The 19,375-nt window shown below is 40.5% G+C and overlaps 1 protein-coding gene across 6 annotated transcripts in view; it reads right to left on the bottom strand.

Moving 5' to 3' along the window:
• The window catches only part of atf2 (activating transcription factor 2), a 117,499-nt gene that overhangs the window by 77,648 nt on the left and 20,476 nt on the right, over positions 1–19,375 (bottom strand). For all 6 annotated transcript variants that reach the window (XM_073047175.1, XM_073047180.1, XM_073047179.1 and 3 more), the window contains 2 exons: positions 8,064–8,133; positions 7,274–7,370 (listed from right to left, as the gene is read on the bottom strand). In XM_073047175.1, coding sequence (XP_072903276.1) covers positions 7,274–7,370; positions 8,064–8,111 — 145 coding nt within the window. In that variant the 5' untranslated portion in view covers positions 8,112–8,133. The remainder of the gene's footprint in view (positions 1–7,273; positions 7,371–8,063; positions 8,134–19,375) is intronic.

Genomic DNA, 19,375 nt, shown 5'->3' with positions numbered 1-19,375 from the left:
AAATGAATGAAATTCAGTGGGATCCAAGTGTTCTTGTGCATAAATCACAAGTTAACAGGCAGGTCTAATAAGTAGATAACACCCAGATAGGCAAATAGCATTTTGGGGGTTTTTTTTATTGTGAAGGGGTTGGAATTAAAATGTTAGAAACAGATTCAGCAAAGAAAATTGAATGGCAAAGATTATAGGCTAATATAAAATACATCACTAGCACTTTATAAAAACACAAATGATAAACTGGATAGACAAAGAAAGCCAATAAAGGGGATAAAATTCTTGTGGAAACAGATCAGAATGCTCAGATACTAAATGAATATTTATGGATTTTAACCGGTCTCTTTAAAAAAAAGGAATTAGTTTTGCAGAAAGGGAGATAATTAAAAGAATTTTCCTCCTTAGGTATAAGTTGGATAAATAACTGAGGAAAGCATAAAAGAAAAATTAGGAAGACTGAACAAAATCTTCACACACAGGACCATATTTCCAACTTATCTCTTAGGCTCAGGAATCTTTTGAATACTCATTCTTAAAGAATGGTAGAACAGAATGTGCATTTTTGAAAGCAAATACAGAAAGATCAATGATTAGGAGATGAAAGGTTATTTCACATTGACAGAAAAGTGGATTTCTGAGTGCAATCAGATTATGATGAAGCTTGACTAGCCTACTTCCCCTAATGCATTAATTTGTATTAAAACAATTCACGTGGACATCAATAAGCTAGAAAAACTATAGTCACAAGACTGAAGTATGCCACTTTGAATACTGTTTGGGGATGGGGATTAGAGAGGGGGACAGAAATGACTTAAAAGAGTATAGTCATAGCAGTCAGGTCTCTGGCATGCAAGAGGCATGCTGTGGTGATGGGGTATCCATTAGGGGAACAGACCGAGGTTCTGTGGGCGAGACATGATTCCTGAATGTTATGCTGCATCCTAGGTGCCAGGGTTGGCATATCTCAGATCGAGTCCTCAGCATTCTTAAGTGGGAAAGTGAACAATGCAGGTCATGGCCCATGTAGGCTCATGGAGTTCAGGGAGTTAGGTGCCAAGTTAAAAGGCTGGATCTTCAGATTTATGATCCCAGGACTGCTACCTGTGCCACATGCTAGTAAGGCCAGAACTAGAAAGGTTATACAGTTTAACACACAGCTAAGGAATTGGTGTAGAAGGGAGGGTACAAGATTTTTGGATCATTGGACTCTCTTCCAGGGAAGGTTGGGCCTGCACAGAAGGGACAGTTTGCACCTGAACTTGGAGGAGGGAGCTAATATCCTAGTGGGAAGGTTTGCTTGTGCTGCATGGTGGGGTTTAAACTAGAGTTGCAGGGGGATGGGAACCAAAGTGCCAGAACAAATAGTGGAGAGGTTGTGGAGACAGATCTTGGCAAGACCTCAGACAAAGTCAGGAATCAAAAGGTTGAGCATGGTGCGACCAGTGTCCTGAGCTGCGAATATTTCAATGCAAGAAGTATTCTAGGAAAGGCAGATGAGCTCAGAGCATGGATCAACACCTGGATTTATGACATTGTAGCCAGTAGTGAGACTTGGTTACAGGAGAGGCAAACTGGTAGCTCAGTATTCCGGTGTTCCCTTGTTTTAGATGTGACAGAGCAGGAGGGATTAGAGGAGGAGGAGTGGTGTTCCTAGTCAGGGGAAAATATCACGACAGTGCTTCATCAGAACATGCTGAAGAACCTGACTAGTGAGGTGTTATGGGTGGAACTGAGAAATAAGAAAGGTATGACCACATTAACGGGGCTATATTACAGACCAGCCAATAGTCCGAGGGATTTAGAGGAACAAATTTAAAGAGATTGTAGACCATTGCAAGAAACATAGGGTTGTTATAGTAGGTAATTTTAACTTTTCACCTTTTGAATGGGGATCCCATATTGTGAAAGGACTAGATGGAATATAGTTTGTCAATATGCTCAGGAAAGTTTCCTTCATCAGTACATAGAAGTCCCGATGAGAGAGCTTCCAATACTGGATCTGCTATGAGGGAACGAGACAGGGCAGGTGACAGAATTTTCTGTAGGGGATCACTTTGCACCAATGACCACAATGCCATTAGTTTCAAAGTAAATATGCAAAAAGTTAGGTCTGATCCACGGGTTGAGATTCTAAATTGGAGAAAGGCCAATTGTGATGGCATCAGAAATGATCTGGCAAGTGTGGATTGGGCAGACTGTTTTCTGACAAATGTGTACTTTGTAAGTGGGAAGCCTTCAAAAATGAAATTTGAGAGTACAAAGCTTGCATGTGCTTGTCAGAATAAAAGGTAAAGACAAGTGAAGGAAACCTTGGTTTTCAAGATATTAAGGCCCTGGTTAAGAGAAAAAAGGAGGTGCATAGCAGATATAGGCAAGAAGGAACAAATGAGGTACTTATGGAGTACAAGAAATGCAAGAGAACACTTAAGAAATCAGGAAGGCTAAAAGAAGGCATTAAGTTGCTCTGGCACATAAGCTGAAGGAGAATCCTAAGGGATTCTACAGATATGTTAAGAGCAAAAGGATTGGAAGGGACAAAAATTGGTCCTCTGGAAACTGGAATGGTAATGATGTGTGGAACAAAAAGAGATGGAGGAGATCTTAACTGAATTCTTTACATCTGAATCTACTCAGAAGACGGACACAGAATTGAGGGAAGTGAGGCAAAGCAGCATCAACTTCATGGACCCAGTACAGATTACAGAGGAGGAGGTGTTTGATACACTGAGACAAATCAGGTTGGATAAATCACAAGGACTTGACAAGGTGTTCCCTCAGACCCTACAAGAGACAAGTGCAGAAATTGTCAGGCCCGAGCAGAAATATTAAAATCATCCTGAGCGACAGGGTAAGTACCAGAGGATAGCCAATGTTCTTCCGCTGTTTAAAAAAGGCTCCAAATATAAACCAGAAAATAGGCTGGTGAGTCTGACATCAGTTGTGGGAACTCTTTGGAAGCTATTCTAAGGGACTGGATATAAGTATTTGGATAGACATGGACTGATTAAGGATAGTCAGCCGGGCTTCGTGTCTAATCAATCTTAAAGAGATTTTAGAGTAAGTTACAGGAAAGTAGATGAAGTGAATGTTGCCCACATGGACTTTAGTAAGGCATTTGACAATGCCCCGCATGTATGGCTGGTCAAGAAGGTTCAGGCACTTGGCATTCAGAATGAGGTAGAAATCTGGATTAGACATTGGCTTTGTGAGAGAGCCAAAGAGTGGTAGTAGAGGGTTGCCTCTCTGACTGGAGGTCTGTGACTAGTGATAGGCCCTTTGTTGTTTGTCATCTGTATCAATGATCTGGATGATAAGGTGGTTAACTGAATCAGTAAATGTATACATAACACCAAGACTGTGGGTGTAGTGGACAGTGAGGAAAGTTATCAAGGCTTCCAGAGGGATCTGCATCAGCTGAAAAATGATAAATAGAATTTAATGTAGACAAGTGTGAGATTTTGCACTTCAGTAGGACCAAACAGTAGGTCTTGCACAGCAAATGGTAGGGCACTGAGGATTGTGGTAGAACAAATGGATCTGGAAATACAGGTCCATAATTCATTGAGAGTGGCACCACCGGTAGATAAGGTCATTAAGGCACACTGGCCTTCATAAATCCATGTATTGAGTACAGGAGATGGGATGTTATGTTGAAGTTGTATAAGAATTTGGTGAGGCCTAATTTGTAGTATTGTGTGTAGTGTTGATCACCTACCTACAGAAAAGATGTAAGCAAGGTTGAACAGAGAAAATTTACAAGGATGTTGCTGAGTCTGGACCCAAGTTATAAGGACAGATTGAATAGATTAGGACTGTATTCTTTAAAATGTAGAAGATTGAGAGGTATAGATAGGGTAAATGCAAGCAGGCTTTTTCCCCACCGAGGTTGGGTGGGTCTACAACCAGAGGTCATGGGTTAAAGATGAATGGTGAGAAGCTTCAGTCAGAGGGTCGTAAGAGTGTGGAATGAGCTGCCAGCACAAGTGGTGCAGGCGAGCTCAATTTCAACATTTAAGGGAAGTCTGGATAGGTATATGGACAGTAGAGGTAGGGAGAGCTATGGTGCCGGTGCAGGTTGATGAGAGTAGGCGGTTTAAATGGTTTTGGCATGGACTAGATGAGCTGAAGAACCAGTTTCTATGCTGTACTTCTCTATGACTTTCTTGGTGAGATGATTAAAAAGGACAAAGATAACCAAGCCTGTTTTACTTTAAAATATATGCAGGAACACAAATGCTGTGGTTGTTTGTAAAAATAACTTTAAAGGTAGTAGGACAACTTGGAAGTTTAGTTTACATCTTTATTAAAACCAGCAATCATTTCATACTATAAGCAGGTTCAATAATTGCAGCATATTTAAAGAAAATTGGATAAACAGTTGAAAGATTTAAAGAAAAATGGTTAAATCTAAGAGTGGAAGTGATCCATCAAGTGGATGCAAGTACAAAAGACCAAATAGTCACATTCTAGGATTTCATGACATTCTCAAATTCTGTTCAATATGTACAAGCTCAATACAAAACACCACTGACACACTTATAAATGAAAAAGACAGGAGCTTAGGCTAGATCAGTTTCCATGTTATCCTTGAGTTTCTTCCAAGTGCTTTGATTTCCTCCCAAAACCAAAGGCGCGCAGACACTATAAATTACTGCTATTAAGTAAATGATTCTATAATCTGATGGGGGTGGGGGAGAAGGTTGATGAGGATTTACAAAAAAAATATGGCGCTAATGCAGGATTCTGAAAATGGGTGGTTGATGGCAGATACTGACTTGTTGAGTTGAAGGGGCCGTTTCTGTACTAATTCAACTGAATATTGTATAAATACGCCTCACAATTCTTCTGTAGAATGAGCAGGGTAAAGGGAAGATGATGTATGTTAAAGATAATGCACTAGAATTTCCATATTGATTTAGCACATACTGATAAACCATCAAAAGAATTCTGAAAAATATCTTAGTTTGCCAGTATTATTCAGATTCAGCCCAATGAACTTTCAGCTTCTTTCATGTGTCTATGATCAAAATCATTTCAAGTATAAAAACAACTTAAAACAGTCCCAAACAATCACTCTAAATCACAAATAGTTTGTTCAGGTATTGCAGTGCCTGTATTATTCACATAACATGCACTAAACCTGATAAACAGCCTTATGAAATAGGTTCATCTGGGATCCAGGTGCAAAACACAGTATCAACAGTCCTACATTGTACTAAGTTACATATAGGACATACAAGATAGCAGTAAATGTACAGACACACTATATAATATAGCCCAAGTCAATGAGTGTCATGTCCTGTAGATTGCTGGTGCCTGAATGTTGTTGTCAAGAACAAGCCAGTAGCAGTCCACAAACACAATCCAGCTTGTTCTCCACAGAGAACACTGAAGGGCAGCAGTAACAGGAGAGTTTGAATTGAATTGAACTGAAAGACCAAGGTAACATGTCTGAATGACTGGGATCCTGTTGCACTCACCTCAATAAGCAAATGCTTTGAGAGGCTGGTCAAGGACTACATCTGCAGCATGCTACCACCCACACTGGACACCCCTACAATTCGCCTACCAACACAACTGATCAACAGAGGATGCAATAGCCACAGCTCTACACACTGTCCCTACATATCTGGAGAAGAGGAATACTTATGTGAGAATGTTGTTCTTGAACTACAGTTCAGCATTCAACACCATAATTCTCTCCAGGCTCGACAAGAAGCTGAGAGACCTCAGCCTTCACCCTGCCCTGGGTAGCTGGATCCTGGACTTTCTGTCAGATCACCAGAAGGTGGTATGAGTGGGCTCCCTCACCTGTGCCCTTCAACACAGGTGCCCCTTAGGGCTGTGTATTAAGTTCCCTCCTTTACTCTCTGTATACCTATGACTGTGTTGCCACCTACAGCTCCAATCTAATTAAATTTGCTGACAACACTACACTGATTGGCCTAATCTCAAATAAAAATGAGGAACCCTCCAGAGAAAAAGTCATCACCCTGACATGATGGTGTCAAGAAAACAACCTCTCCCTCAATGTTGCAAAAACAAAGGAGCTGATTGTGGACTACAGGAGGAATAGAGACAAGCTAGCCCCTATTGACATTAATGGATCTGGGGTTGAGAGTGTGAACATATTTAAGTTCCTTTGCATACACATCACCGAAGATCTCATGTGGTCTGTACATACTGGCTGTGTGGTAAAAAAGGCACTACAGCACCTCTTTCAACTCTGATGGTTGAAGAAGTTTGGTGTGGGCCTCCAAATTCTAAGAACTTTCTACAAGGGCACAATTGAGAGCATCCTAACTGGCTGCATCACTGCCTGATATAGGAACTGTACTTCCGTCAATCACAGGACTCTGCAGAGAGTGGTGCGGACAGACCAGCGCATCTGTAGATATGAACTTCCCACTATTCAGGACATTTACAAACACAGGTGTGTAAAAATGGCCTGAAGGATCATTGGGAACCCAAGTCACCCCAACCACAAACTGTTCCTGCTGCTACCATCCAGGAACCTGTACCACAGCATAAAAGCCAGGACCAACAGGCTCCAGGGACAGCTTCTTCCACCAGGTCATCAGACTGCTTAACTCATGTTGACACAACTGTATTTCTAGGTTATATTGACTGCCCTGTTGTACATACTATTTATTAGAAATTACTATAAATTGCACATTGCAATTTACAGAGAAGTAAAAAAATTTTTATTAATGTATATGAAGGATGTAAGTAATAAAGTCAATTCAGTTCAATTTTAACTAGATATGGTGTGTAGCAAAAGAAGGCAGATATTTCAATTTAATCAATCATTACAAATTAAATAAATTTGAATAAATTCCTGTGTGCCACTATGTCTCAGTCCCAGTAACTACAATAACTAGAAAAACGAAAGGAAATTCACTACTGTCAATGTGGGCGACTACTTGATCAACTATTCACTGACAGTGCAAGCATATTCTCATGGATACAATAATTTCCTTTATCTTTGTGATGGAAAATTGAAGCTAGCTCCAAGGAAACATTTTGAAAATACAGTAGCACTTAGAAAAGCATTTGTATTCAATTCATTTTATTGTGCGTAATGAACTAAACACAGTAAGCTATAAAATGGGATTTTCGATCTGTTTGGTCATTAAATCTTTTATTGTACCAACGTTTTATACACTGTAATATCTTTAATAGGAAAACATCCTCATTAAAATAAATATTTGATCACTATTTCATTATCTTTCTTTAAGTTTGGATTACTTTACATAGACGAAGAGAAATATATACTAACCAGCCACTATGACACTGTCATTACGTGCTGGACCAAACTTTAATGTCATCTCATGTTTGTGCTTGTGAACAGCCAAATGATCTTCATTTGTGAAGCGCTGCAATAAAATTTGAAATAAAATAAGTTTGCAATTCATAGTTAACAATAATAACTACAACCACAGGTTTTCTCTTTCACATTTTTCTTCAAAAAAAATGTTCAAATTTGAGGTTTCACAAACCATGAAAAATAATTGAAACAAAATACAACACAGAGGTAAGGCTGAAATGCTCCTTTTTGTTTATTCCAGGCATACTGTGTCATTGTCGAGCAGGTCTTTCTATTAAACAATATGGGTAGTACATGAAATGAAATTTGGTGAATTAAAAACTGGATAACAATGCTCAAAGGTTACAACTTCCTGTAATGTGTAATATTCAGATATATTTTTAAAAACCCAGTCAAATTTCAGGATTTTACTCAAAACAACCTTAAACATGAAAGACCAGGATTTTATTTCTGACTTGTTAGAAATTCTGTTAGTTTAACCATGCACACAATTATATAAAAAAAAGTTACTACTCACACAAGCAAAACAGATTGGGCTACAATGAAGCAGCCCTAATTCTGCAAACAAAAATCTGTTAATTACATTTAATAAAGTTGTACACCAGAATGGAAAAAAAAATTCTCTAAATATTCCATTTAATATCGTACAATGCATGTAGGAATAAAATATAGTCCATTGTTTTTACACACTTTAAAAAATATAGTTGAAGAACTAAACAAAATTGAATAAAATTTCTATTACCTGACCACAACCAGGAGCAGTACAAACAAAAGGTTTGTCATCACTCATGTTCAGTAGATCCTCGCTTCACCTGTATCAATAATCAAACACATAATTTTAAAAATACATTAAAGGTGCTCAATCTAATTACCATCAAGTAAAGGGCAAGTAAACTCCTGTTTCAGATCAAATGAATAAATAGATCAGAACAACAATCTATACCTGATTTAAAACTAACATTCAGGAATGAAAACTTTATACACTAATTCCTCGAGTCCTTGTCTCCAGGATTGCTATTTCCACCCCCCACCCCCCCCCCCCCAAGAGCACCTTAGATTAATTTATTTTTCCTCAAATTGTAATTTATAAAATGATAGAGTGAAAATTGCACATGATTAAACTATGAAGAGGCAATTAAATGAAATTTGTAAAATTGTGCTGGCATTGCATTACATTCAGTGCACATTTTAACCCATTTTAATTTGAAAGTAATATATATTAAAATAGTTAAAGATATTAATTGAATTTCTCATAAAATTTTTCAGTCATCCCAGAATGTTTGCTTATTTTTAAGGTGAATTTTAAACTCAAGATGAGGCTGGGATTCAATAGAAAAACAGAGGAGTCACGTTGAAATGGAGAATGAACTTGCTGCCTGTTCTTGCTCTATCACTATTACTTGCAGACCTTTAGCTGACTGCACAAGTGAATCTGGTGGAACTCTTATTTAATCCATGCAATTTTGACTCTGTATAACATATACTAGATTCAGATGTCATTTTATCTGTGTATTGGGCAAAAAAAAAAATGCACCATGCACAAAGCACTCAAGACTCCAAAGGAATTATTCTTAAACCATTTGAAGGGTAGTGGTATTTCTCTAGGCATTAAAATAATCTGATTTGCTGATACCCCAGCATCTATCCAATCTCATTTTATCCTATCCTCTCATTTGTGATCCCCATAGTTCCATTATACTCTTAATCTCTCTCAACTTAACCAACCACCCAAGGCTACAGCTTTCTAAGCAGAGCTCTAAGCCAAAGGCTCCCAATCTTGGACTTGCACCCCTCCCTGACCTTAGATGCACCAAGTATTCTAGGAGTATGCATAACATTAACGAGAGTGGTAATTTAGTGAAAAAGTTCACCCCATTTTTAAAAATTGCACACAAACTGTCCACGACAACAATACTAACTCCTTAGGAGTAGCTGTGATGTCATCAAGTATGGTGGGTGATGTTAGGAAGAGAGTGAGTTATGTTTTTTAACAAGAGTAAACAAGTGGTGCTTTCATTCAAAAACACTAGATTTTGTCAGCTGAGCAAGCATTTTCAAATCCAATTAGTCAAGTCAAGTCACTTTTTATTGTCATTTCGACCATAACTGCTGGTATGGTACACAATAATAATGAGACAACGTTTTTCAGGATCACGGTGCTACATGAAACAATACAAAAACTACACTGAACGACGCAAGACAATACAAAAACTACACTAGACTACAGATCTACCCAGGACTGCATAAAGTGCACAAAACAGTGCAAGCCTTACAGTAATAATAAACAAGACAAAAGGCACAGTAAAGAGCAGTAAGTTGGTATCAGTCCAGACTCTGGGTATTGAGGAGTCTGATGGCTTGGGGGAAGAATCTGTTACATAGTCTGGTCGTGATAACCTGAATGCTTCGGTGCCTTTTCCCAGACGGCAGGAGGGAGAAGAGTTTGTATGAGGGGTGCATGGGGTCCTTCATAATGCTGTTTGCTTTGCAGATGCAGCGTGTGGTGTAAATGTCTGTAATGGTGGGAAGAGAGACCCTGATGATCTTCTCAGCTGATCTCACTATCTGCTGCAGGGTCTTGTGATCCGGGATGGTGCAATTTCTGAACCAGGCAGTGATGCAGCTGCTCAGGATGCTCTCAATACAACCCCTGTAGAATGTGATGAGGATGGGGGGGGGGGGGGGGAGATGGACTTTTCTCAGCCTTTGCAGGAAGTAGAGACGTTGCTGGGCTTTCTTTGCTATGGAGCTGGTGTTGAGGGACCAGGTGAGATTCTCCGCCAGGTGAACACCAAGAAATTTGGTGCTCTTAACTATCTCTACTGAGGAGCCGTTGATGTTCAGCGGGGAGTGGTCGCTCCGTGCCCTCCTGAAGTCAACAACCATCTGTTTTATTTTGATCACTTTCAGAGACGTTGTTGGCTCTGCACCAGTCCGTTAGCCGCTGCACCTCCCCTCTGTACGATGACTCGTCGTTCTTGCTGATGAGACGTGGTTCGAGCTGTGTGTCGCACCACAGTTGTGGGTCAGCAGAGTGAACAGCAGTGGACTGAGCACACAGTCCTGGGGGGCCCCCATGCTCAGTGTGATGGTGTTGGAGATACTGCTTTTGAGCCGGACTGACTGAGGTCTCCCAGTCAGGAAGTCTAGGATCTAGTTGCAGAGGAAGGTGTTCAGGCCCAGTAGGCTCAGCTTTCCAATCAGTTTCTGAGGAATGATTGTGTTGAATGCTGAACTGAAGTCATGAACAACATTCAAACATACGTGTCTTTTTTGTCCAGGTGGGTTACGGCCAGTGGAGGGTGATGGCATCGGTGTCGTCTGTTGAATGGTTGGGACGGTACGCGAACTGCAGGGGGTCCAGTGAGGGGGCAGCAGGGTCTTGATGTGCCTCATGATGGTAGTCATTGAGGCAGGACACTGAAGACCTCTTCGGCATGGGGACGATGGTGACGGCCTTGGAGCACATTGACGGCGCTGGTCATGGAGATGTTAAAGATGTCAGTGAGAACATCTGGTAGCTGGTCTGCACATCCTCTAAACACTCTGCCAGGAATATTGTCTGGTCCAGCAGCTTTCCGTGGGTTGACCCTACTAGGAAGGTATCTAATCTACCAAAGACATTATTTAAGTCCAGTCCTTGGCCAGGATGGAGCTGGACTGGCTACTGGCTTTGTCATGCAAACTAACAGACATGTGACATTCATTTATAGGATGTGAGCCTTGTTAGCAAGGTCAATTTTTACAGCTGATCTACCACTGGATTTCTGCATGAAATACGACTAGTCAAACATGACAACCTCAAAGAGCTCATACATATAGTTGCAAGACAAAGTTTGTGAACCCTTTGCAATTACCTGGCAAACTGCATTAGTTACTCATAAAATGTGGTCTGATCTTCATCCAAGTCACAATAATTGACAAACACAATCTGCCTAAACTAATAACACACTAACAATTGTACTTTTTATGTCTTTTTTGAACACACTGTTTAATCATTCAGTCTAGCCTGGAAAAAGGTGAACCCTCATATTTAATAACTGGTAGAGCCTCCTTTAGCAGCAATAACCTCGACCAAATGTTTCCTGTAGCTGCTGATCAGACTTGCACAATGGCAAGGAAGAATTTTAGACCATTCCTTCATACAAAATTGTTTCAGTTCGTCAATATTTCTGGGATACCTTGCATAAACAGCCCTCTTCAGATCATTCAATTGGACTAAGAACTGGACTCTGATTTGCCATTCCAAAATTTAAATAGTCTTTTTAAACCATTTTATTGTTGATTTACTCTTATGTTTCCGATCATTGTCTTGTCAAAACATCGAACTTTTATTTAGCTTCAGGTGACAGACCGCTACCCTGGCACTCTCCTGTAAAATGTCTTGATACAATTATGAATCCATTGTTCCCTCAACAACTGCAAACTGTCTGGGCCCTGAGGCAGCAGAACAGCCACAAACTATGTTCCTTCCATCATGCTTTGTAGTCGGGATCAGGTTTTGGTTTTGGCATGCAGTGCCTTTTTTCCTCCAAACATAGCAGAATACATCTCTACAAAATCTCTTTTATCTCACATGTCTAGAGAACATTGTCCCAGAAGTTTTGTGGATTATCCAGGTGGTCTTCTGTGAACTTGAGACGTGTAAAATTTCTTTTTTTTTGGAGAGTAGTGGTTTCCTCTGTGGTGTCCTTCCATGAACACCATTCTTGTTCAGTGTTTCTCTTACAGTGGGCACACGAACAGAGACTTTAGCAAGTTCTAGAGATTTCTGCAGGACTTTTGCTTTTACCCTTCGGCTCTTTTTCACCTCTTTCAGCATTGCACACTCTGCTCTTAGTGTGATCTTTATAGGATGCCCACTCCGAGGGAAAGAAGCAACAGTACCGAGTTTCCTCCATTTGTAGACAATTTCTCTTTCTGTGGACTGATGAACACTCAGGTTTTTAGAAATGCTTTTCTAGCCTTTTCCAACTTCATGCATCTCTATGATTCTTCTTCTAAGGTCCTCTGAAAGTTGTTTTGATTGAGGCATGGTGCACATAAACAGATATTTCTCGGGTGAGCTGGCTCTATCAGTAAACTGACTTTGCGTGTCTTTTGCAGGTCAGGGCACCTCTACAAGCCACACCTCCAATCTCATCTCATTGATTGGAACACCTGGCTCCAAATTGCTTTTGTAGAAGGCATTATCCCAGAGGTTCACATACTTTTTTTGAACCTAGACTGTGATTGTTTAAATAGTGTACTCAGTATTGATGAAAAGTACAATTGTTTGTGTTATTAATTTAAGGCAGATTGTGCTTGTCTATTATTGTGACAGATGAAGATCAGACATTTTATGAGTAATTAATGCAGAAAAACAGCTAATTACAAAGGGTTCACAAACGTCCTCTTGCAACTGTACCAAGGAATTAAAATTCCAGTGTGTCTCTTTCCTTCCCTGAAAATACTTGCCAGCACATCAAGTTACAGTCATTCTTTTGGGAATATCAGCACATGGGTTAAACAGTCAAAATGTAATCGGCAACTGGTTGTATTGAATGTAATTTGTTGGAGTTGCAATAAAAATTAGTGATTAAAAAATGCACTGAATATGTGTGATACAAGCAGCAAACTGTAAAGAAATATTTTCAGTGCATTTGATGAGCAGCACAGTAGTGGAGCCATACTGCCACCTCACTAGTAGAATACTGCAAGTCCGGTTCACTGATTCATTGGCGAAACCAACAACAGGGGAGCTGTTTTGCATCGGTTGTTGCGCGCACCAGGCCCTCATGTTGCCTGTTGCAGCTGCCCAGGGGAGGAGACACCGGAGGCACTGTAGGAGAGAGCTGAAGTCAGTACTAGGTTACGGGCTGGCCCTTCACGTTGGTGCTACCCTCCAGTGTTTGGTCAGTGGAAGGCAAATTGGATTGCATTTGATTGTGGCTGCACTAGTGCATGATGAGGACTGCTGCATGCCTGTTCTTGCAGAAACATGGCTCCAGGCCAACATCCCATGCACAATATATCTACAGGCCTGGACACTTGCACAGCATGTTTTTCTGCTCTACGTGCTCTATGTGACAGTTAGTACTGTGTTTTACACCTTGGCCCTGGAGGAATGTTCTATTTGGCAGTATGGTTGAATGACAATTAAACTTGAACTACTCCAGAGCCCCAAGTGTGATCCTGTCCTCAGCCGTGAGCTCCAACATTTGCGCATTAGACTGTTTCATGAGAATGAGCCCTTTTCTTTTTTTGTTTCTTTACTTAATTTGAATTTGTTTCAAATTAAGAATTATAAAGCTCAATCATTTAATCACATATTGTGTACCGTTTGTTATTTTGTGGTACAGATTTGTAACGCGCAGCATCCACCCAAACAAGATTTCTTAAATTTGTTGGGTTGGGGGGGGGGGCTATCATCCCCTAGATTAAGCCGCTAGCCGAACCGAAGGTTACAGAGATAATCACAAGGAGTAGATCCAGGGTCAAGCATGCATTTAGATCCAAGTTAGTGATCAGGGATCTGGGAAGCAGTAGTGATAGTGGGGATTGAGGTGATAGTGATTATTAAATACATTAGTCTGGCAACATTGCTCAATAAAAGGGGTAATGACCCATCATTTCCAGCTGTGCTGAATGCTTTTTTATGTAAACTTTGACAGGGAGAACTATAACACATCCACACAAACCGTGACATCTCCAGACGACTCTGTAATCTCAGACTGAGGCCGACATTCAGGCATCCTTTAAGAGGGTGAACCCACAAAAGATGTCTGGTCCAGGTGGCATACTGGGTTGAGTACTAAAGATCTGCAGATTATTTACTGCAGGATTATTTAGACATATTCAACCTCTCACTTCTGCAGTGCAAGGTCCCAAAACAGCATTTCATTTTACCGGTGTGATTCAACTCCTACCTCATATATGACATGGATCTACTTAATTTTGCCTACCACTACAGCAGGGGTCAACTGCAGATGCAATTTCTCTGGCTTTTCACTCTGCTCTAGACCAAATGGACAACAGGAACACACATCAGGCTGCAGTTCATTGACTACAGTTCAATCTTCAACATAACCAGCCCATCCAAACTTATCATCAAGCTTCAAGACCTGAACCTCTGTAACACATACAAAATGCTGGAGGAACACAGCATCTACGGAAGTTAATAAGTAGTCAACATTTCAGGCTGACAGCCTTCATCAGGACTAACCTTGGTACCTCCCTTTGCAACTGGTTCCTCAGCTTCCTCATTGACAGACCTCAGTCAGTGAAGATTAGTAACATTTCCTCACTCAGCATCAACACAGAGGCATCCCAAGAATGAGTACTTAGCCCTCTGCTCTACACCCTATACACACATAGCTGTGTGGTCAAGCAGAGCTCCAAGGCCATATACAAATTTGTTGATGTCGCTGTCAGATGAATAGCAGGCGCTGATGAGACAGCATACAGAAGCGAAGTAGGACACCTGGTTGAGTGGTGCCACAACAACCTCTCAAGCAACACACACAGATTTCAGCATCTGCAGATTTTCTCTTGTTTGTGATTCAACAACCTCTTAATGTCAGTAAAACACAAGTAATGATTGTTGATTTCAGTAGTATGAGGGCAAAAATGAGTCTATCTACATTGGTGGATTGATATCGGCGTGGGTCAGCATCGTTAAACTCCATTGTATTAACATATTGATTAATCTGTCTTAAGTCCAGCACAGAGACACAATCATAAGGAAGCGCGTCACTGTTGAAACACTGTTGATGTACTGTTGAAAGTGTCCTGGCTAGTTCCATCATGGTCTGGGTTGGCAATCTGAAGGCACAGGAATGCAAGAAGCTGAAGAGAGGAGTGGACAGAGTTAATACATCACAGGCACATTCCTGCCCACCTTCAGAAGTATTGACACAAGGTGCTGCTTCACGAAGGCCACAACTGTTAAGTATACTCACCATCTGAGCCATTCCATTTTGTTGAAACTACCATGAGGCAGGAGGTACAAATCCCACATTATGAGGTTCAAGAACAGCTAATTCCCTTCAACAAGTAATTGAATGAACTTCCACAACCTCAAATCACTACTCAGTATAGTGACACTATGACTGCTTTCACAATTTTGCAGAACAATAGACATTTTTTGTTCTAATTGCATTATTGGATAATTTATGTTTTTCTTATGAATGTTGCATCTAAAACGCTGTGTTCTTGTGATGCTGCTGAAAGCAAGTTTTGCATTACACCTCTGTCTACATAAACATATGCATAAGGCAAAACCCTGACTTTTAGACCATGATTTTGGTGGACCACTACTATAAAAATTAGTAGTCAAGCTCCAACATTCACAACAATCATGGTAAAATTTGTTTCATCCATTTTCCCTGCACATTACTCAGATAACTTGATTTGCTTACATATAATCTTAGCCTTGAATGTACTCAATCAACTAATTACGCATAGTACCAAAGTCAAGAATTTCTGAGATTTACATCCTCGGTGCAGAACGAAAACTCTCTTTATAAGAGTATATGCTATAGCAGCATAATTAGTCCATTCAGCCCATTGTGTCTGCTCTGCCATTTCGTCATGGCTGATCCATTTTTTCTCTCAGCCTCAATCTCCTGCCTTCTCCCTATATTTCTACATGCCCTGACCAATCAAGAATCTATCAAGCTCTGCCTTGAATATACATAAAGACAGCCTCCACAGCTGCCTTTTGCAACGAATTCCACGGATTCACCATTCTTTGGTAAAAGAACTTCCTCGTCACTGTTCTAAAAGGATGTCCCCTCTATTTTGAGGCCGTGTTCTCCGGTGTTAGATGCTCCTACCATAGGAAATATCCTTTTTACATCCATTCTATCAAGGCCTTTCACTATTCAATAGATTTCAATGAGGCCACCCTTCATCCTTCTATATCCAGTGAATACAGGAGCCATCTTCATATGACAAGCTAATTAATCTTAAAATCATTTTTGTGAACCTCCTTTGAACCTTCTCCAGTTTCTTAAGGGGCCCAAAACTGCTCACAATATTCCAAGTAAGGCCTCACTAGTGCTTTATAAAGTCCTTGTAAAGTTAGCATTCACTTCAAGAGAACTAGAATATTAAAGCACTTGCCTTCCTCACTCCAGACTCAACCTTCAACTTAACCTTTAAAGAATCCTGCACAAGGAGTCCCAGGCCCCTTTGCGCCTCAGATTTTTGTATTTTCTCTCCATTTACAAAATAGTCAATCCTTCTATTTCTTCTACCAAAGTACATGATCATACACTTCCCGACACTGTATTTTATCTGCCACTTCTTTGCCTATTCTCCTAATCTGCCCAAGCCCTCTTTTAGCCTCCTTATTTCCTGAGAACTACCTGCCCCTCCACCTATTTTCATATTGTCTACAGATTTTGCGACAAAACCATCAAGTTCATCATCCAAATCATTGACATATAATATACAAACAATTGGCCCTAATACAGACCCCTGTAGAACACCACTAGTCACCAGTAGCTAACCAGAAAAGGCTCCGCCTATTCCTGCTATTTGCATCCTGCCAATCAGCCACTGCTTTATCCTTGCTAGAATCTTTCCTGTAATATCATGGGCTTGGAGCTTGTTAAGCAGCCTCCTGTGTGGCACCTTGTCAAAGGCCTTCTGAAAATTATTTATATTAGATGATGATCAACCATAATGGTTGACTCATTAATTTCAGACCATCTCACCTGCCTCACAATTCCCCAGTAAAGGGAACTAACCTCTCAGCACCAATTTTCCTCAGAATCTTATATCACTTCATTCAGAAACTTCATACTCTTCTAAATGTTTCAATCCTACATATTTCACCTCATAACTTTCCCCTCACCTCTGGAGCCAATTTAGTGAATATAAACAGCACTAACTCCAAGACAAGGTACCTAAAGAATATTAACTGTATACAGTGTTCTAAATGATTGCACAGCAACAGGAAGATTTCCTTCCTTCCTCAGCTTCTTTAAATAGCCTGCCAGGTGATTGCCAGAGCAAGTTTGCCTGAGTGCAACCACTAGAGTAAAGACTCCTTCAAAGCAAACCAAAGAAAAAGAAACATAAAAAACCTACAGTACAATACAGGCTCTTCGGCCTACAAAGCTGTGCTGAACATGTCCTAACCTTAGAACTACCTAGGCTTACCCATAGCCCTCTATTTTTCTAAGCTCCATATATCCATCCAGGAGTCTCTTAAAAGACCCTATTGTTTCCACCTCCACCACCGCGGCTGGCAGCCTATTCCACGCACTCACCACTCTCTGAGTTAAAAAAAAACTTACCCCTGACATCTCCTCTGTACCTACTTCCAAGCACCTTAAGAATATACCCTCTCGTGCTATCCATTTCAGCCCTGACTATCCACACAATCAATGCCTCTTATTATCTTGTACACCTCTATCAGGTCACCTCTCACCCCGTTACTCCAAGGAGAAAAGGCCGAGTTCACTCAACCTATTCTCATAAGGCATGCTCCCCAATCCAGGGAACATCCTTGTAAATCACCTCTGCACCCTTTCTATGACTTCCACATCCTTCCTGTAGTGAGGCAACCAGATTGAGCATAGTACTCTAAGTGGGGCCTGACCAGGGTCCTATGTAGCTGAAACATTACCTCTTGGCTCTTAATCTCAATCCCACGATTGATGAAGGCCAATGCACCGTATGCCTTCTTAACCACAGAGTCAACCTGCTCAACAGCTTTAAATCGTCCTATGGACTCAGACCCTAAGATCCCTCTGATCCTCCACACTGCCGAGAGTCTTGCCATTAATGCTATATTCTGCCATCATATTTGACCTACCAAAATGAACCACCTCACACTTATCTGGGTTGAAATCCATCTGCCACTTCTCAGCCCAGTTTTGCATCCTATCAATGTCCCACTGTAACCTCTGACAGACCTCCACACTATCCACAACACCCCCAACCTTTGTGTCATCAGCAAATTTACTAACCCATTTCTCCACTTCCTCATCCAGATCATTTATAAAAATCACAAAGAGTAGGTGTCCCAGAACAGATCCCTGAGGCATACCACTGGTCACCACCCTCCATGCAGAATATGACCTGTCTATAACCACTTTTTGCCTTCTGTGGGCAAGCCAGTTTTCGATCCACAAAGCAATGTTCCCTTGGATCCCATGCCTCCTTACTTTCTCAATAAGCCTTGCACGGGGTACCTTATCAAATGCCTTGCTAAAATCCATATACACTACATCTACAGCTCTACCTTCATCAATGTGTTCAGTCACATCCTCAAAAAAATTTAATCAGGTTCGTAAGGCATGGCCTGCCTTCCACAAATTATGCCTCTTCAAATGTTCATAAATCCTGCCTCTCAAGATCTTCTCCATCAACTTACCAACCACTGAAGTAAGACTCACTGGTCTATAATTTCCTGGGCTATCTCTACTCCCTTTCTTGAATACTCTAGACCATAGAAAAACGGCAAAAATCTTCAAACAATGTTCTGAAATATTCATTCCATTGTGTCTTCCTGAGAAAGCACCAGGTACTCAACAGGTTAAAGATTTCTGACTATTTGGATGCAAAGAGAATTTGTTACATTTATATTAAAATGAAAGTATTTTTCTGTCCAAATATAGTTAAATCCATTATATTTGTCTTCTAGATCTACGCATGTACTACATCAACTTGAGATAATGGAACAAGTTTAATTAAACTTTCCAATCAACTTTACTAACTGATTCATTTAACAGGAGCAGAAAATAACTGTAGACATCTCTCAACTGAGAGATGCAAGTTGGTTTAATAAGTAATAGTCCCAGAAGAAAAACTGGATGATTTAACACAATTCAGATTAGCCGTGCAGGCAGCAAGGTTAAAGATGTATAGCATGTGAAATGTTTGGAGGCTGTTGATATGAAAGTCAATCCTGGGAAGAAGGAAGATGACACATTTAAATTCAGATTTCACCCTTCTAGGGGAATTGTTTCGTCAGAAAACTGGATCTAGCTGACTGATATGTTTACTTCAGCTGATTAGTTAATCTACAAGGAAAATTGAGAAAATAAATTGAAAGACGAG

The sequence above is a fragment of the Hemitrygon akajei genome, chromosome 5, assembly GCF_048418815.1.
Source record: "Hemitrygon akajei chromosome 5, sHemAka1.3, whole genome shotgun sequence".
Classification (NCBI taxonomy): domain Eukaryota; kingdom Metazoa; phylum Chordata; class Chondrichthyes; order Myliobatiformes; family Dasyatidae; genus Hemitrygon; species Hemitrygon akajei.
The sequence above is the reverse complement of the archived record's forward strand: the minus strand, read 5'-3'. Positions and strand labels throughout refer to the sequence as shown.